Source organism: Anomalospiza imberbis, chromosome 15 (assembly GCF_031753505.1).
Source record: "Anomalospiza imberbis isolate Cuckoo-Finch-1a 21T00152 chromosome 15, ASM3175350v1, whole genome shotgun sequence".
Taxonomy (NCBI): domain Eukaryota; kingdom Metazoa; phylum Chordata; class Aves; order Passeriformes; family Viduidae; genus Anomalospiza; species Anomalospiza imberbis.
In genome coordinates this window covers 17,123,543-17,142,867 of record NC_089695.1, presented here as the reverse complement: position 1 = coordinate 17,142,867, position 19,325 = coordinate 17,123,543, and the positions used below count along the sequence as shown (strand labels likewise).

General features: G+C 61.4%; 1 protein-coding gene across 1 annotated transcript in view; it reads right to left on the bottom strand.

Moving 5' to 3' along the window:
• The window catches only part of ABLIM3 (actin binding LIM protein family member 3), a 47,847-nt gene that overhangs the window by 5,752 nt on the left and 22,770 nt on the right, over nucleotides 1–19,325 (bottom strand). Inside the window, exons 2-13 of the mRNA XM_068206245.1 lie at nucleotides 12,294–12,434; nucleotides 9,998–10,181; nucleotides 9,785–9,897; nucleotides 7,742–7,868; nucleotides 7,551–7,644; nucleotides 4,143–4,230; nucleotides 3,587–3,645; nucleotides 3,278–3,349; nucleotides 2,764–2,919; nucleotides 1,891–1,920; nucleotides 1,278–1,407; nucleotides 461–559 (exon numbers count right to left, since the gene is read on the bottom strand). Of these exons, the coding sequence (XP_068062346.1) occupies nucleotides 461–559; nucleotides 1,278–1,407; nucleotides 1,891–1,920; nucleotides 2,764–2,919; nucleotides 3,278–3,349; nucleotides 3,587–3,645; nucleotides 4,143–4,230; nucleotides 7,551–7,644; nucleotides 7,742–7,868; nucleotides 9,785–9,897; nucleotides 9,998–10,181; nucleotides 12,294–12,434 (1,293 nt within the window). The remainder of the gene's footprint in view (nucleotides 1–460; nucleotides 560–1,277; nucleotides 1,408–1,890; nucleotides 1,921–2,763; nucleotides 2,920–3,277; nucleotides 3,350–3,586; nucleotides 3,646–4,142; nucleotides 4,231–7,550; nucleotides 7,645–7,741; nucleotides 7,869–9,784; nucleotides 9,898–9,997; nucleotides 10,182–12,293; nucleotides 12,435–19,325) is intronic.

The window sequence follows — 19,325 nt, the reverse complement described above, 5'->3', positions numbered from 1 at the left end:
AGGCATCTGGCAAGCCCAGAAGAGTCTGGGGGGAGGGAGCGGCGGGCCCTAGGGGGAGTATAAAATAGTCATCTGTAGCGGATGGGTGTGGAAACGCCTCTGGCAGACGCGCTCCGGCTGGTGATCCTGGGGGGAAGGCAGGGCAGGGGGCAGGCTCTCACCGGGGCACTCATCCTCGTGTGGGGAGTGCAGGGAGGGCGGGGAGGAGGAGGAAGAGGGATGTTGCAAGGACCAAGCAGACTCCGGGCGGCTCTGGGACCTCCGGGTGGTGACGGGAGGGAGAAGGAGGAGGGTTCAAGCCGCAGGTCCTGTTTATGGATGGCCTCTACCAGGGGTAGATCCTGCTGCCAGCTGGCTCTAGGCAGGCGGCAGAGCTACGCATGCGACACAGCGGGCACGGCACATGCGGGCATGCCACGGACACGGCGCTCCCCGGGCAGCGGGGCGCTCCGGAGCCTACCTGGGATGTGGAAATGCTTGGGAGCTTGGTATGAGGTTGGAGTGGAGGACCTCACATCTAACTGGCTATAGTAGGGGGAGCTGCGCCCGCTCTCGGTGCCTACGCGGGGCCGAGCAGAAGCAGCCGTGAGTGACCGAGAGAGAGAACAAGAGGCAGAAGAAAATGGGCGTTAAATGCAGCGGTGTTAGAGCAGCGGGGGCCACCCGTGTGAGAGGGGGGTGACGGGGACGTGCTCCGGGCTGCGGTGCAGCGGTGGCAGTGACGGAGCGGGGGGAGATTTCCCGCATCTCCGGGTGCGGAGGAGAGCGCGGTGCGGGGCTGGCCGCTGCCCCAGCGCTGCCAGGCAAGCCGAGCGTGCTGCAGAGGCAGCGATGAGCCCTTGGCGGTGCAGCGGGGCTCTCAGTGACTTCAGAGTGTTCCAGTCCTTCCTCCGCAGCTCCAGAGGAGCCAAGACACGCTCTGCTCCCCGCCGTGCTCCGGGGTGTGCGTGCATGCGCGTGTGCAAGGAGCTCCCTGGGCACAAGCACTGCCCTGCACACCCCTGCCAGAGCCACCAACGCAGCTGAGGTGTCTTCACCAGAGCTGGAGCTCACCTGCCTCCCACCCCATCCTGCCTGAGCCCCAAATTCCCCTTGGCCTCTCCTTGCTGCTCGCAAGAGTCTGGAGAGCCAGAGGATGTGCAGAGCGGGGCACTGCTCCCACCGCGGGCCACCCCAGGCCTCCTGCTGCTCGCCAGATGAGAAACCACAGAAATCCCAGAGATATTTTTGCCATCCTCTCTCCACCTGGTGGTTGGGTTTGCAGCCCAAATCCTCACCTGAGCGGTAGAAATGGTGGGGGGACCTGGGGATGGTGGGGGACATGCCCTGGCGGCTGTAGGTGGGGGAGTCGATGTAGCCAGGGCTGGAGGCTCGCCTCTGCCGCGTGTCAAAGCTCTCGTAGATGTCCTGGGGTGGGGAAGGTGTGGAGAGTGGGGTTAGAGCTGGCTGGAGGTGTCCCACGGGTGGGGGTCCCTGCCTGGGGCAGCCCAGGGGGTGCTCTGTGTGTGACACTGTGTCCTCTGAGGCTGGAGGGGTCCCCAGCCTGCCCTGCCTCCCCCCTGCCAAGGCACAGGCAGCAAAGCCCAGCGTTTGGGACCAGGTGACAGTGTCCAGCCAGAGGTTTTGTTCCTGGAGATTGTCCCCTTCCCTTGTTCCCAGTTACAGGTGGCTCCCTCCACGGGGCAGAAGCTGCACCCTGGGGCCATTCTGCCAGGGAGGGCTTTCACCCTGCTCTCTTTGGGGCCTGAAGGACACGACAGTCCCCCTCCCCATCTCCCCACACCCTGGGGCAGCCACCAGCCTCGGGGGACGAGCAGCAGAGGCTCTGGGCAGAGGGACATCCTGAGGCAGCAGCAGGTGACAGACCCCCAGTGCCCACTGGGGCATTACCTGTGAGTATGGGGAGAGGGTCCCCAGGGACTGGAGGCAGCAGGAGGCAAAGTGAGGAGGAAAAAAGAGAGAGAGAGGGAGAGACAGCACACGGTTAAGAGGAGCAGAGACAGACTGGGGTCCCACAGCAGCGTGTTTCCCCGTGTTACACTGGGGGTACAGCCAGACTGAACTGGGGCAGGACTGGGCAGGGAGCCCCGGCCAGGAGAGGAACTGGCAGGAGGAATCAGCAGCTGTCACCTCTCAGAGACATCTGTGGAGAGGGGGAGGCACAGAGGGCCATGGCCACGCTGCCTGCACCATCTTGGGTGGGCTGCAGGACACCAGGCTTGTGACAGGACCTTGGGACGGGGATGTGAGAGTTGCTGCTGCCAAATCCTCTTCCAGCACCGCTTCAGGTGCCCCTCAGACCCTCTCCTTCCATGAGCTCACCCAGCAGCCTCAGTGGGGCAGGCAGGACAGTCCTGTGCCTGAGCATGCCCTCCTCACAGCCCTGCAGAAATGCACTGCCCCAGCCCCTGCCCTGGCTGCAGGGCCAGCACCCAACAGGGCAGCCCTGCTCCAGAGGTGCTGTTCTGGATTGTCTGCCAGGGGCCAGGCTCAGGGCTGTGAGGGGTGGGTCCCCTGCCCATCTCTCCACTCACACAGCCCTGTCTGTCCCTGCACATGCCCCGAGGTCACTGGGATCTCTCTGACTCTACAGCAGCGTCACCTTTACCTCCATCACAGACCCTCCCCGAGCCTCTGGGAGAGCCCCTGCCCCACTCCTGCCCCCCTGCACTGTTCCCACTGGCACCAAGAAGTCCCCCACAGCTCTCCCCAGACTGGGGCCCGTTCCTGCACATGCCAGCAGGGTTTCTGCAGCCTCAGTACCTCCCCATAGCTATATCTCTCCAGCGTCTCATCCGACGTGTATCTGTGATAGGGCTCGTAGGAAATGAGGTCAGGACGCTGCACTTCATAGATGGCTTTAATCTTGGGAAGAGCTGCCAGGTCTTTGTAATTAAGGATCTCATTATCCACTTTAGCCTAGGGAGAGGGAGAGACGGAGACAGAGAGATGGAAAGGAAGAGGAGGAGAGAAGGGAAGGGAGGCTGGAGCGCACGGTGTGGAGCCAGTACAGGGCAGACAGAGCCCATTGTCACCACAGCAGCAGGGACAGGTAAGAGGAGAGGCCTGAGAGGCAGCAGTGGGAGGGCAGAGGAGCTGGGAGGGCAGGACTGTGCCCCCTGAGTGCTCCTGGGCTGTGCCATGGCACCGGTGGCACAGCATGCTGCTGGGACAAGGGGACTTGTGAGTGCTGTCCCCAAATTCCGGGCTTGTCCCACTGAAGAGCAGCTCTGGCAGCTGCTGCTCCATCCCTGGGGGAGGGGCAGGCTGGACTTACGCAGATGACACGGTTTGGGGAGCCGATGCTGGAGCCAGGGGGGGAGATGGAGGTTTCTGACGTCCTTCTGTGCTGTGGAGGCACAAAGGGGGAGGGCAGGTGAGAGCAGGGCAAGGAGGGGCCCCTGAGCAGGCAGATTGTTGGTTTGGGGCTGAATTTCACTGTCACAGCCTCAGCCACGGCCACCCATCATCCTCTGAGCAGCCTCAGGAAGCCACTCCAGGTTTGGGCACTGCCAAAACAGTTCAGTTCCAGCAGGGACTCGAGGACAGTGGCACCTGGGGTGTGCCACCTCACCCCGCTGCCTACCTTCAGCTTCTTCTCTGCTCTGGCTGCCTGCTTGCAGATGGGGTGCCACACTTCAGAGCCTGCAAGGCAGCAAAAAGGGACAGTTCAGCCCCACACACTGTCACCCCCTGTCAGGGTCAGCCAGGTCCCCTGCCATGTCCCTGCCACCTCCAGCAGTGCCACGGGAGCGTGCAGGGCAATGGGGACTGAGTGTCTGTGATAAGGAATGGAACAGGGCAGGGGCCAGACCTCAGCTGGGACACCAAACTCGGGTGGATTTGGGGTGGCCCAGTCAGTTGCTGCTGGTTAAACCGGGGTGACACCGAGCTTGGGGCAGCACAACCCCTCCATCCTTTGGGCTGGAGGGAGCAGAGGTTGGGCTTTGCCCAGGTGTGTGGGAGATGAAAAGTTCCCAGCTCAGGGCCAGGGCAGGGTTCATGGAGAGCGATGATTTTGGCACAGCAGCTGGAGAGCAGTGGAGAGGGAGATCCCTGGCACTGCTGCTCAAAGAGACCCTTCCGAGCACCGTGAGGACCCGAACCCCAAAGCCCCCCAGCCATGCTGGCCACAGCCCTACCTGTCAGGTACATCTCCTCTCCCTCTGTGAACATCTGGTGGCAGCGCACACATCTGGCACAGGTGGGGTGGTAGTGCTTCCCTCCTGCCTGCACGGGCGAGCAGAGAGGAGCCCCTGAGCGAGGCAGGACACGGTGACCTGCCCCTCAGTGACCCTGCCAGCCCTCGCTGCTGCTGCCAACAGTGACGAGGTGAACAAACTGTCTGGGGTGGCCTTGGAGGCCTCCACATCCCATGGAGAAAACCAGAGAATGCTTCATCCCCGTTTGCAACCTGCTGGGCTGCGAGTCAGACCAGGAACCTTCTGCTCTCCTCAAAACCTTCAAGCAGAGCCAGGGGGTCCCAGACCACCAGGGACAGTGTCCCTGCAAAGCTGGCACTCCGGGAATGGCCAAGACCCTCTGCAGCCAGGCTTTGCGCCAGCTCTTCCTCCACACATTTGAAGAAAACCAGCAAATTTGGCCCCAGGTGTCACAGCAGGGAAGCAGCAAAGGGAGAAGGACTCCAAAGACCCCCATGCCATCACTGCCAGCTCCTGTCCCTAAAGGATCTTCCCTCCTCTGCTCCCATTTCAGTGCTGGGCACAGGCTCTTCCCCAGCTGACAGGAAGCTGGGCTGCTCCTTCGGCTCTCCTGACAGGGCTAACAGCTGGAACTGGGAGCCTGCTCCCCCTCCAAGTGTCTGTCAGCATTTCAGTTATGGGCTGGGAGCCAGCTCAGGGCAGGAGGAACCTGGGCTGGTACAGCTCAACCCTAAAAAAACTTTTAACTCCCATAATAAACCAGGAGAAGAGGGAGAATAATTGAAGGTGGCGGAGGGAAGATGAGGGTTTTGCCTATAAAGAAGAGGGTTATGATAGAGGGGGATGGAAACAGGAGGATCAACAGGGAAATTTGCTGCAAGGGAAATTTTCTCCATAAAATCAACCTGGAATTCAGTGTCCTTGGGGTGCAGATGGCAGTTGGTCCCTCCAGTTTATGCCAAAACTGAGTGGAAGGTTTTAGGACAGGCAGGAGGGTGAGTTTGGAGAGTTTGGACCTCTCTTCCTCTCCTTACAGTGCAGGGAGGGGCCAGCCCTGTGCCAACCCAAAGCATTGCATGTGGAGGGAGGCTGGCTGCTCCCCCAGGAATGTCCCAGCCCATTCCCAACCTTCATTTCATCACATACCTTCTCCAGAAGCCACCCAAACCTCAGCACCCAGAACTCCTCCAAACCATGCACAAACCTTGTTCCCATTATTCTGGTTATTGTTGCAGCTGGAGCAAGGCTGGTGGAGCAGGGAAGGGACCTGCTCATTAGCACTTGGGTCCCTTAAAGACTCATTAATCATCCCAGACTCATTCGTCAGGCTGGGCAGCCTGGAGCAGTTGGGAACAGCCTGAAGGCTGCCAGGATAGCACCAGGAGGCCCCTTAATGCCTAAAGTTCTTTAAAGGCACCCTTTCCATTTCACACTCTGACAGAGAGGACAATTAAAGCCCCCGCATTCACAGATGGTTCAACCTGGGAGCAGCCACACCCCAGGGACCGTGAGGAGCCCAGGTTTCCATCCCTGGAGGAGTCCAAGGCCAGGCTGGATGGGGCTTGGAGCAGCCTGGGACAGTGGAAGGTGGCCAGGGGGGTTGGAATGAGATGATCTTTAAGGTCCCTTCCAACCCCACCCGTTCCATGATTTGATGTCAGGAATCCCAGGCCCCCTCTGGCTCCTCTCCCCCTGCTCCCAGGTGGTGACACCACCCTGCTGACACCCCTGGGTGCCCGAGGGTGCTCCACCCTGGCAGAGGGCTCCTGGGGGCTGGCAGTGCCCAGGGGAGGAGCAGCAGCAGGGCTTTGTCCTGCTCCGTTCAGGTTTGCTGAGCCGTGAGCTCGTGCTGGGCAGCTGCTGCAGTGCTGAGCTCACGCTCCCAGCAGGGCTGGCTCTGCTGCCCCAGCCTGGAGTCAGCAGAAAGCTTTCCCAGGCACACGCAGCCCCCCAGGCTGGGCCGAGGTGCTGGGAGGCTCCTAGCAATTTGTTCCAGCCTCAGGAGAGGTTCCTTGGGCAGGCTGGAGCTCCCAGCCTGGCTGGCAGGAACAGGGAGGGGGATCCCTTCTTGGGGGGACACCTCTCAGCAGGCTGGAGACTCACAGAGCCACGGCCACCCCAGCCCACAGCACCTGCAGAGCCATGGCACCTCTGGTTTTGGGGTGCAGCTTCCTGTCGCTGCGACGCCCGGGCTGGCAGAGCTGTGGGAGCCCTTCCCTCCTGCTCAGCCCCGTGCAAAGGAGGTCTCAGGAGTGACAGCACAACTCCAGCACTGCGGCCTCCCTGTGCCATCACAGGGTCTAAAAATCACACCGGGCTTCCTTCTCTGTGCCTCCTGAGCCCTTAAATTACCCTCAGACTGGATTTTCTGGGTTGTTTTTTTTTTTTTTTCCCTTGCCAGCACTGGGACAGAACAGAAAACATGCGAGGAGACATCGCTCCCAGGAGATGGGAAGGACCAGCCCTGATGGACCTCTCTGTCCTTCACCAACACCATCCCTCACTCCCCTCACCAGCTGTGCAGCCCCACGACTGCCCAAAACAAAGCCACAGGCACCTGCAGCCACGATGGCATCCCTGGGAATCCCTGCATCCCCCGTGCCATGATGGCATCCCTGGGAATCCCTGCCTCCCCTTGTGCCATGGTGGCATCCCTGGGGAATCCCTGCATCCCCTGTGCCATGGTGGCATCCCTGGGAATCCCTGCACCTTCCTGTGCCATGGTGGCATCCCTGGGAATCCCTGCACCCTCCTGTGCCATGGGGCATCCCTGGGAATCCCTGCATCCCCCGTGCCATGGTGACATCCCTGGGGAATCCCTGCATCCCCCCATGCCATGGTGACATCCCTGGGGAATTCCTCCATCCCTCCCTGGCTCTGCCAGAGCAGCTCCTGCTGCCCAGCAAAGCCTCTCCCGGTGAAGGGGACCCCCTGCTCCGCTTTCAGCCCTGCCAGGGGCTGTGCCACGGGATCGCTGCCCACGGGAGGGTGCTGCAGCCCCGAAGGCGGGCTCGGCAGTGGGCAGCAGTGTGGGATGCGTTTCCAAGGCAACAGGCAGGCTGGCGGCACAGGGATGTGCTCAGGGGAGGACTGGGGATGCCCAGAGCCCGGCATGGCAGCAGCTGCTCGGGGCTGATCCCCCACCCCCCCAGACAGGTCCCGGCAGCCCAGGCCACCGTGACTCCGGTCGTGTCCCAAGCTCCAGTGTCCAAGGGCTGGTGTGGCTTCCCCCTCTCCCACCCTCCCCAGGAGGTGCTCAGGCTGTGACAGAGCTGCTGCAGGACGAGCCACGGCCCCCAGGGATGGAGGGTGCCACCCTGCCATGCCTCCCCAGGGCATGTCCCTGGCACAGAGCCGGCGTGGGGCAACTGCAGCCCCGGCACTCACCTCCAGGACGCGGCCACTGATGTAGCGGTCACAGGTCTCGCACTTGATGCCGAACTGGGCGTGGTAGTCGGACTCACAGTACGGGATGCCATCCCTTGGGAGGGGCACAGAAGGGTGAGTGCCAGCCGAGCCCCTCGCCGCGCCCCCAGCCCCGCGGCCAGCCCGGAATGTCGCAGCACGGTGGCACTCACTTGCTGATGTACTCGCCGGTGAGGATGATCCCACACGTTTGGCACTTGAAGCAGCTGACGTGCCACTGCTTCTCCAGGGCCAGCAGGGACTGGCCCTGCTTGATCTCCTCCTTGCAGCCGGCGCAGTCTGGGGGGACAGGAGGGGATGTGGGCACAGCAGGGACACCCACAGCTGCTGGGCCACCCCGGCTGGGTGACAGCCCGGGCACTCCCCTCACACCCAGGGGAAAGCCCTGCCCCGGAGGATGATCCAGGGATGACGCTGTTACAAACACCCTGTTCCTGAGGCAGCTTCGTGGCGATCATTTCATTATGGAAATCTGTCACCTCTGCTTGTCCCCAGCACAGGAAAGCTGGGACCTCTGAGGTACCGCTGGCACCCAGCCACAGCCCTGAGCTGGGCTTCCCTCGGGGTGACGAGTCTGAGCCAGGCCAGCTGGACATCAGGAAAAAAATTCTTATCTGAAAGAGTGACTGGGCAGTGGAATGGTGTGCCCAGGGAGGGGCTGGAGTCACCGTCCCTGGCTGGGTTTAAAAAAGCCTGGACGTGGCACCCAGTGCCAGGGTTTAGCTGATGAGGAGCTGGGGGGTCATAGGTTGGACTCGATGACCTCAAAGCTCTTTTCCAGCCTGGTTCGTTCTGTGATGAGCTGTGGGAGGGCCCCGCTGGCCTGGCAGGTGCCCAAGGGTGGGAAGTGTCCGGCAGAGGAAGGGCTGTGCTGTCCGGCAGCCGCGTCCGGCCCCGCTGCGCCGTTCTCCGGCCTCCCTTCCTCCCCTGGCTCCAAAGGCTGCCAGCAGGAAGCACATGGGCCTCGGACCCCTGACCTTGACTCCCCCTTGTCCTCTCCTCCCCCGGGCAGCAGGTCTGCCTGGAGGGGGTTTTCTTTAACCCCGTCCCTGCCACGGGGGAAGCAGGAGCAGCCAGCCCATCCCAGGCTGCTCCGTGCCAAATCCCTGCCTGGAAGATTTCTGACCCCTGGAAAAACACAGGATCTGTTCCCTGGTTCGAGCTCTGCTGGTTTGGGGTTGTTTGCAGGGCTGGGGCTGCAGGGAGAGGCTCGCCATCCTGCTCCTAGGGATGTCTTCCCTATGGAATGTGCCAGCAGCCCGCACAGCTCCCCTGGCACCCGGCTGGTGGCACTGCCAGGGCCACCGGGGCGGGGAGGGACAGGCTCCGTGTGCCTGCAGCTGCCATGAATAAGGCATGGTGTCCTCAGGTAACCCTGCTGCAGGGCCGAGGAGCGCTGGGAAGGGGATGGGGAGGGAGAGGAAGGTGAGAGGGAGGCAGAGCCTGGCCCTGGGCAGCTCCAGGAGCCCGCAGGGGGAAATGGGGCAATTCCTGTCCTTTGGCTCAGTCCAACCCTGCCACATCCCCTCCATGGAGGGCTGGGGGGAGGGAGGCAGCTTGGGGGGCTCACAGGGGGTGCATCAGCACCAACCCCACCCCCACCATGGTGACTGGGTGACAAGGACCACGGGTAACACCCAGTCCTGGCTCTGGCCCTGGCTGCAGGACTCTGTGTCAGGCACTCACCTCCATGGCAGGAAGGGAATGTCCTCCCAACGTGGGGTCAAAAGCAAGGCCAAACCCACCCTAAAGAGCTTGTCCATCGCTCCAACTGACTTTTAGGGGTTCCCTGGGGTTCACCAGGGCAAGGGGATGAGCAGAAAAAACCTTTCAGTGCTTGCAGACCCAGCAAGGGACACCAGTGCTGTGAAAGTCCCAGGAGCATTCCCAGGGCAGCCACTTGGGCACAAGGCAACTGACTCGGAGCAAACCCAGCTCCAGGACCTCCTCATGAGCTCAGACAGCGCCTGCCAGGGTGGTGGCACCTGCCCAGGTCACCAACAGGCCAGGGGAGTTTCCAAAACCAGCTGCAATCCTGGGTGGAGCTGCAGGACAGCCCCGTCCTTCCTCCCAAGCCTCGGTGACACCCAGGGCTCTGCAGGGCTGCACGGTGACCCCACAGCCTGTCCTGTCACCCCCTCCAGGGACACGTGGCCCCTCTCTGTGTACCCACCACAGCACAGTGGCCAACTTACGGCTGGGCCCGTGGATCTTGATGGGCTTGGTGCTGAGGAGGGAGTGGGAGCAGTTTTGGCAGACGCAGTCCTTCCCGCTGAACGTGACCTTGTCTCCGATGGGGAACGGCTTCCTGCGGCCAGGGACAGGCGGAAGGGGTCAGCAGTGCCCCCGGGAGCTCCGGCAAGGCCTTCTCCAGGGGGCCACCACCCCTGGTGACAAGTGCCACTCACCTGCAGGTGCTGCAGACAAAGCACTTGGGGTGGTAGGTCCTGCCCAGGGCAGAGATGACCTCGCCGGTGATGAAGTCCCCGCAGCTGTCACAGCGGGTCCCGTAGAGCTGCTGGTAGTCGTGGGTGCAGATGTACTCCTGGTTCTTGAAGAAGAAACCCGACTGGGCCAGGTCGCAGCCGCACACTGCGGGGAAAGGACACGCAGCCATCGCGGCAGGTCCGGGACCCCTGAGCCACCTCCGCCGCCTCTCCAGCCTCCCGCAGGTATCTCCGAGGGTTTCCCTTCCCAGCCCAGCTCTGGGGCTTCCCGCAAGATGTCAGTGTTGGGCTGTGGGATGGGGCCGCTCCCGCAGGGAATCCCACAGCCTGCACTGCAGCGCTCCCGCACCACGCGCAAACGGCTTGGCACGGCCCTGCTGCGCCCGGCTGCGGCTCAGCCCCTCCGTGTGGCACTCTCGGGTGTGAGGAAGATGAGGACAGGGCTGGGAGTGCCCTAGGGACAGCTGGGCAGGGGTGCTGTCCCTGCCCTGGGGCACGGCTGCCACCTCTGCGATGAGCCATGTGCCCTCCCCGGACACGGAGCTGTGCCCTGACGGGAGCAGCTCCCGGGAACGCTGCGCTCGGAGCTCTCCCTGCTTGTTTCTGCATAGGTGTCCAGCCCAGCCCTGCTGTGGGAAGTGTGGGTGGCGCACAGCCCGTCACAGTAATCCAAGCAGACATGGCTAACCCTCAGCATCATCTCCCTCCTACGGCCTCTGCAGCCAGAGGGGCCCGGAGAGCAGCAGAGCCTGGCAGTGGAGTGGCACAGGGTGCTCCCGGGGCCTGGGCACGATGCCCATCCGCTGTCCTGCAAGGTGACAGGGTGAGGAGCGGACCACAGGGCGACAGAGCACCCGCTGGCACAGCCCACCTTGGTCTCTCTTTGTCCTTCTGTCCTGTCCCTGCAGCTGTGGGGCAGCCCCGGGTGGCAGGGGACAGCTGGGCCCGCTGCTGCAGGGATGCAGCTCCTGTCCTGTGCAGCATCCCTGGAGCTGGGGTACCCAGCAGGGGAATTTGGGTCTCCCAAACACCCTGTCAGCAACGAGGGACAGGCCAGCAGCTCGGGGACAGCATCGGGCAGCCAATGCAAGATGAAATGAGGCTGCTCCGTGCCCGGTTTGCTGTGGGAACAGCACATCCCACGGCTTCGCTCCTGTGCCAGCTCCTGGGGACACACCAGGGATAGGCAGCGGGGCTGGAGCCAGCCAGAGGTGGCAGGAGGTGAGAGCTGCGAGGGAAGGTGAGACAGGAGGATTTCCTCTCATTATTTATTCCCTTTCACTTGGAAGTCGGGCAGTGAGCTCTGCCAGGCTCTCCCTGCTGGCTCCTGCTCCCTCTGAAGCTGTCTGAGCTCTTTGTCTGGATGCTCAGCTCCTGCTGGATCCTCCAGGCCGAGCTGAGAAAGGGAAGCATGCCCAGCACGGGGCCCTGCAGGTGCAAGTCAGCCCTGGGGGCATCCCGGGACAGATCCCCCTTCCCAAAAATCCGGGGCTGCCCACCCCACAGGGCACAGGGCTGCAGCAGAGTGGGGACAGCCCAGGGAGTGCCACCTGCAGCCAAACCCTCTGCTCCCTGGCAAGGAGCAAAGTGTGGCCAGGGGGATGGGGATTATGCTCAGCACAGGGAGCTTGGACGAGCAGAGGCCTTTAAAAAGCCCTGGAATGGGAATTTTACAGCCTGCAGAGGCTGGTGGCAAGCAGCTGCTCCCATAAAGGAGCTGAGGAGCCCTTCAGCAGCAGCAGCAGCTCTGCACCACGAGCTTTACAGCCCTGCAGCTCTCCCCCTGCTGCTCCAGGAGGATCCAAAGAACCTCTCTGCTCCACTCCTGCCAGCCCTGGGGGGCACCAAGTCCCAGCTGCATGCCATGGGCAGGTGGCAGGGATGCCACAGGGATGTGCCAGCCAGGCCCAGCTCTGTCAGGAGCTGCTCTGGGCATCTCCCCACCTCGCTGCCTCTCAGCCAGGCTGGCAGTGCCTCCTCCCCCTGCTTTAGGAGCAGCTGAAGGACACGGTGACCCCCCCCAGACACAGATGGGCACGTTTGGGACCTGCAGGCTGCCCCAGGGGAGTGACACTGGACACGCAGTGGTGTCACTGGCTCGGGCATCCCTCAGGGGCTCTGCCTGCCCTGTGCCACACCACATCCCCCCTGCAGCTGCCACCCCAGCTGTGTGACCACACCTCAGTGGGCCAGGTGGGTCTGTCCCCAGGGCCGTGGGACATCCTGGCCAGGAGCTTTTTGGGGACCCTTATCCTACCTTGGCAGGTGAAGCAGCGGATGTGGAAGTGGTTGCTCTGCACACGCACGACCTCGCCCTTGCAGGTGTCCCCGCAGCGGTAGCACTGGATGGCAGAGGAGCTGCTCCCAGGGGTGTAGGGGTTCTGCTGGTAGGGAACTGCTGGCAGAAAGGAGGGAGAGCAAAAGGACAGAGGGGAAGGGTCCGTTAGGATCTGGGACACGGCCGGGTGTCACTGCGCTGAGCTCAGGCCGCTGGCTGTGACATGGCCAGGCCAGCACTGAGGGCAAGGGACAGCACCCAGGGACTCTGAGATGGGAGCCCAGCCCTCTCTGGATTTGGGACTTCCCTGCCCCACAAAAGAGGCTCGCGGGCCTGCAGTCCCAAACTCTGTGCAGGGCACCCTGTCCCTGCATGGACAACCAGGTCACGGCATCGTCCCAGAGCTCCCTGGATGCTCTCCTGTCCCCACAGCAGGTGCAGGAGGACCCTGCAGGGCCCAGCCCCAGCTGCTGTGCTCAGCCCTGGTAGCTGCTGACCCTCAGCGAGCTCCGAGCTGGCAGCAGCTCGGGAAGGAACTGCTGGTTTTTTGGAGCTTCCACTTGTTTGCTTAGGAGCTGGAGGAAGGAGACATTTGTCAAGGAGCTTTCAAACATCACAGCAATCGAGTGCCTGGTCCTGGTAGGGCTGTCACCTCCTCAGCAAGGAGCAGCAGCCCAGCCCCACGGCTCCCTCCGGAGCGGGGAGGTTCTGGGAGGAGCTGGGGCTGCAGGGCAGGGCAAGAGCCGAATTTCTCCAGCTGCAGACCGTGCTGGGCTTCACCTCCACTCCTCACTCCCTCTGGGAACACCACGCAGGTGATGCCCAGCAGCCTCACCCCACGCTCCAGGGTAAAACCCTCCTGCTCCCTACGGATCCTTCTGCTGTCTCAAGGCAATTCCCAACAGAGCAGCTCCTGCTTTCCCTGCCCCAGCCGGGAGTGCCGGGGCTGGGCAGGAGCTCCAGCCAGGCTGACACCACGCCAAGCACTGCAGGGTTTATTTGCTGTAAGATTTCCGACAGGGAGTCGCAATCTGGGCAAGTCAAGCTGCAAAAAGGAGGATTTCAATGGGCCAGAGCTTTTCTGACCCGGTGCTGAACTGCATTCCCAGGAACAAGAGAAGCAGCTGATTGAAAGCCAGCCTGTGAAGTCCCTCCAGAGCAGGGAAGAAGGGGCACAGGACAGAGGAGATCACTCATCAGAGGCTCCTCGCTCACAGAGGGGCAGATCAAGTGACAGGGAACAGAAACAGCCCATTATCAGCTTCAAAAGCCAAGCAAGAGAAGTCAAAATGACATTGAGACTGTGCCACAGTAAAATCCCATTCCCCGTGCCAAGTGCCCAGAGCCACAGGGGCTGAACCTCCTGGAGCATGGCTCCATCCCTGGAGCTGCTGGGAACGGGCTGTGAGGGAAGCTCCCAGTGCCCTCCTGCAAAGCTCAGACTCCAGCCTTGACTTCCAAGAACTTCCAGGAGCTCTGGACCTTCCCTTCCCCGCAAGCCAAGAGCTCTCAGAGGTACCTGAGGCACTAAAGGACACCAAGTGCCAGCAGAGGAGCGACAAAATGGGAGTCAGGCCTGGAGCTAGCCCAGCAGAGACTAATTAGTCTAGACCTAAATCACTCTGAGGTCCCAAATAAAACGAAGGGAGCAGGGAACCCCCACCCAAGAGACAGCAGCCCTGGGAACAGGAAGATGGTTACTGGTGGTAATGGGTGCCCAGGAGCTCTGCAGCTGCCTGAGGAGACCAAGACGATTTCCCAAGGCTGGAATAAATCAGGGATCTTCTCTGCAGGGGTCTCCAGCAGAGCAAGAGTTACAGAGCTGAACCTTCCTCCCACGCACCCACAGCTCACACCCTGGCCCAGAACGAAGCCAAGCCCTGGGACACAGCCATGGAAATCCACAAAGCTGGGAGAGGAAAGCAGGACAGAGGCAGGGGGGAAAGCCAGGAATTCATCCACACTTAAGCATTCACAATAAGGAAAGGGGGGGAGACAAAAATAATAATCTATGTCGGAACACGCAGGCATCACTTAGTGCGGGCTTCTGGTCTCCAGGGAAAACTTCCTGGTGTCCATAGCAACACATCACCAAGCCCTTGCTTGGTCTGATGGGAGGGAAGCTCAGGAAAAGGAGCTGAGGAAGGGAAAGATGCTTTTAGCCGTGCTCCAGAGCTGGATCTGATCCATCACTGCCGGCTGTGCCCGTGGGGACGGGTCAGGACCCGGCTCAGGGCACCCTCACCCTCCCGCTCTGTTCAGCGCTCCCCAAAGCTCCCTGGTTTGTGCTTAACCTCCAGGCCAGGCTGGAATTTTGTCCAGGAACATTGGTGCATTGTGTGCCTGTGTTCCAGGCAGCAGCTGCCCGCCTCGTGGCCCCGTGCAGGAAGTATTACACATCCCACAGCCCCGAGCACAGGGCCAGCTGAGCGGGGCAAAGCTCATTACACCAAATAATCCCCTAATAACCTAAGTAGCATTAGTGGCCTCGCAGGCTGGGATACAGCAGCCGTGGAGAGGGGGTGGGAGCTGCCCAAGGAATGCCATAATCTGCCCCCAGTTTGCTCAGAGCTGGTTTGGGCCAACAGTTCACGGGTTTGTGCTCCACTCTCAGTGCAAAACATGCCCAGGGTCAGGCTCTTGTGGGGCTGTGCCCGTGTCCTGGCTGGTTCCTGATGGGCTCTGGGTACAGCCAGGCAGGGAGCTGCCACGGGGCTGCGTGGGCACTCGACAGATTTCCCAGTGATCCGGATTAAGGTGGCACCTCCGGTCAGGGATTGCTGCTCCGCGCAGCCCCGGGGTCAGGCAGCGGTGGCCGTGCACAGCCAGTGTGTGACCCGGGCAGGGGACAGCCCCCAAACCCCCCTAGGGCCCTGCAGAGCAGCTCTGCCCCCCAGCAGGGCACAGGGACCCTGCCCAAGGGCTGCTCCAAGCTCACAATCTGCAGTTCCCCCGTGAAATCCCCTCCTTGGTTTCGGGAGGGTCAAGGACCTTGTTTGGCTTCCTGTGCTCTTCCTGTGTCCAGCCCTGCACCAGGCAGCAGCAGGATGGGGAAATGCTGAACCTCTGGAACATTTGAGCACATCAGCGGTGGAAAGGTAACGGGGATAATTTCCATCTACCTCTGAGGGTTTGCTGCTCACCACCAACACAAATAGCAGGGCACAACAAGCTCAGAACGAGCTCCACCAGCAGCTTGGGTTCCCCCCAGGCAGCCCCAAACCCCACAGCCCCACATACCCGAGCAACAGCAAACCAGGGGCAGCTTCCCATGAGCACCCAGAGGCATTTTTAAAGATCCATCCCTCCTTCCTTACTCGGAGCAGAGCAGGTGTTGCTGTTTCCCCACCTATTTCCCTCTTCCAGCCCATTGGCCCTCCAGGGAGGTCTATCAGGAGCTGCTCCAGGTGGGCTTTGGATCATTATCCACAGGTAACTGGAAATTCCCACCCAGCCCTGCTGCCAGCACGTTTGTGACACAGCATCTCCACGGGAAGATGGGCATGCCTGGCTTAATTAACAGTAATTATCATTTACACAATGCTGGGAGAGCCACAGGTGAAGGGGAGCATGGCAAAGCAAAACATTCACCCTGGAATTAATGAGAGGCAGCGCCACCATGGGAACCCGAGTTTGGTGGGTGCCAGGGGGGATGCAGGGACTGAGAGCTGGCACCTACAGCAAAGGGGTGCCAGCATGGGATGGATCCAGCCCCTGGAATGTGGAGGGAGATGTGACTGTCACCATGGGATGGATCCAGCCCCTGGAATGTGGAGGGAGATGTGGCTGTCACCATGGGATGGATCCAGCCCCTGGAATGTGGAGGGAGGTGTGACTGTCACCATGGGATGGATCCAGCCCCTGGAATGTGGAGGGAGGTGTGACTGTCACCATGGGATAGATCCAGCCCCTGGAATGTGGAGGGAGATGTGACTGTCACCATGGGATGGATCCAGCCCCTGGAATGTGGAGGGAGGTGTGGCTGTCACCATGGGATGGAACCAGCCCCTGGAATGTGGAGGGAGATGTGACTGTCACCATGGGATGGATCCAGCCCCTGGAATGTGGAGGGAGATGTGACTGTCACCATGGGATGGATCCAGCCCCTGGAATGTGGAGGGAGATGTGACTGTCACCATGGGATGGATCCAGCCCCTGGAATGTGGAGGGAGATGTGACTGTCACCATGGGATGGATCCAGCCCCTGGAATGTGGAGGGAGGTGTGGCTGTCACCATGGGATGGATCCAGCCCCTGGAATGCTGGATGATGACAGATGATGCTGGCAGGAATCTCCACACCTCCGTGGGGCTGAACTCCCTTCCCAGTGCCCCCCAGTGCCTCCCATTGCTTCCCACTGCTTCCCAGTGCCTGGCAGTGAGCAGTGTCCCACCCCATCCCCTGCAGGGTCTCTGAGGCTGGAAGTCCTCTCCTCAGAACCCCCCTGCGGGGTGGTGGCACCAGCGCAGCACGGGGTGGGGAGGGCGAGGAGAGGTGGGCATTCCGGGTGGGAATTCCCGGTGGGCACGGCTGGCACACCCCGGGAAGGGCCGATTCCACGGCTCTGGGGCTCGCACAGGGTCGGGAGCGGGGCTGGCGAGGCTCAGGAAGAGGAAGCCCAGCCCTGGCAGCCCCGGAGGCGTCAAGGCAGAGGGGCGGCAGTGAGTGGCCGGGAAGGAATTTCTCTGGAAGCTCTGGAGGCTCGGGGAGAGGCCGGGGTGAAGCAGCGGGGATGGGACTCTGCGTGCCGGGCTGGGGGGCACAGAGCGAGGTCCAAAAACAAAACCTCTGCTGGGATGTGGGGACAAGGACGGGACACTCCAGGAGCCCGCACCCCAAATCCCCCCTGCAGCAGGGATCCGGGGACCCGGCTGGCTCCGAGGGGGAGGGGAGGGGAGGGGAGGATTTCCCCTCCAGCAGGAGCTGTGCTGTGTCCCAGGGGTGCCGGGGAGGAAGGGTGGGAACTCCAGGGCCACGGGATGTGGGTTTCTCATCAGCAGCGGGGCCAAAGGCTCCTGCCTGCTGTCCTTTTTGGCTGCAGCCATAAAAACGCCTTGGGAAGGAAGGGGAGGATGGGCTGGGAGACGGATGATGCCGGTCCTTCGGCAGGCACGGGAGAGCCTCAGGCTGTGTCCTGTGGGAGCGTGCCTGCTCCAGACACAGGATCGGAATTAACCAGGTTGGAAAAGACCTTTGAGACCACGGAGTCCACCCCAGGTCCCTGCTGAGGAGGGGGCACTGGGGGTGCCAGCAGCACAGAGCTGGGTGAGGGACCCAGGTAAAGGCTCGGCCAAATCACCCTTGAAATAAAGGAAGGGACCAGCAGCTGGGGTGCTCAGCCCTGGAGGTGAATCTGAGCCCTGCACGGTCATCTCGGTGCTCAGACCACTGCTTCATGGAGCTCCCACGGATAAAATCCATTTCCATCAAGGACAAAATGCCAGATTTACCTTTGGACAAAAGATACTCTCTTCTGATCCTTCCCCTCAGTAAAATGCAGAAGCGGCACGTGGTTCCTTATTTAATATTTACATTTTTAAGCTGGGGGAGGGCTGAGGACAGGTACCAGGATCTGCTGTGGGACAGTCTGAGCCTGCAGCAGCTCCAGCTGCTCCTCCACTCTTTGCACTGCATCCCTGAGGGCTGGGTTGGGACAGTGGCCTGGGGGCACTGGGGACCACCCAGCTCACCCAGAGCAGGCCCTGGGCTGTTCCCAAACCTGTCAGCCAGCTCAGAGTGTATTCCAGGCAGGATTATAACCCCCTCCACTCCATGCCAGCCTCTCCTGGCTCCCAGGCAAAGCCATCTGTGGCTTACAGCCCTCCCCTGTCACAGCTCCTAATCCAGCCCTAATTAGATCAGGACCAATTATTGCCCCCACCTGGCTCACACTGGCCCCTTGCCCCACACTGCTGCCACTCCCTGGGTGGGACACAGGACACAGACAAGCCGAGGGTGCCGTGAGGATGGCACCAGGGAGCTGGAGTGGCACATGCCACCATGGCAGAGGGCACGGAGCTGGGGATGCTGGGCCAGCACTGGCACCACACCAGGGAGGGAGGGAGGGAACACCCTTCAGCTGGGAGTCAGAGGCAGGACTGCAGTGAGTGTGGCTGGATGTCACAGGTGCCCAAATAGGTGCCAAAGCATCGTGAGGGCGTGGCAGCACATTGTGCCAGGGTGGGAGCTGGGTCACACGGGGACACGCTGCAAAAAGAGACAGGAGGGAGGTCAAAAACACCCAGAGGAGACAAAGGAGGGAAGGAGACAAGGAGAAAAATCAAGGGGATAGAAGGAAAACAAAAAACAACAACAACAAAAAAAAAAAAAAAAAAAAAAAAAAAAAAAGCCAGGGCCCTGCCTGCACAGCAGAATTTGCTCCTGGCTGCGTTTGTGGAAATTATTCTCCAAATGAGTGTGGAGGAAGCCGTGATTGTCCGCCCATGCTGACCTGGCTGCAGGCAGCTGCCCGTGCCTGCCTGCAGGATGTTTACTTCCCACACAGGCAGGGCTGGAATGTGCCAGGGAAACCCAAAAACTCTGCTGGGGCTCAGAGCTTTCACCTCCTCCCGGCAGGAACCCCCAGCCCCACTCCAGCAGCACCCTCGGGTGTCCTGAGGGATCCGGGATCAGCCTGGTTTGCTGGAAGCACTGACTGCTGCTGTGATTTTCCCAGATTCCCAAGAAAAAGAGGAAAAAGTTGCTTTTCTGGTTCTCGGAGCTGCGGGGAGATTTGATGACCTGAGTGCAGACAACAGGAAGGCACAGCAGAGCTGTGAGCTTCCCCAGCCTGAGAGCTGCACGCTGGGCTTGCAGGGCCAGGGAACACGCTGCACCCCAGGAGTTCCCCTGCACCCCAGGAGTTCCACTGTACCCCAGGAGTTCCCCTGCACCCCAGGAGTTCCACTGCAACCCAAGAGTTCCACTGCATCCCAGGAATTCCCCTGTGCCCCAGGAATTCCCCTGTACCCCAAGAGTTCTCCTGTATCCAGGAGTTCCACTGCATCCCAGG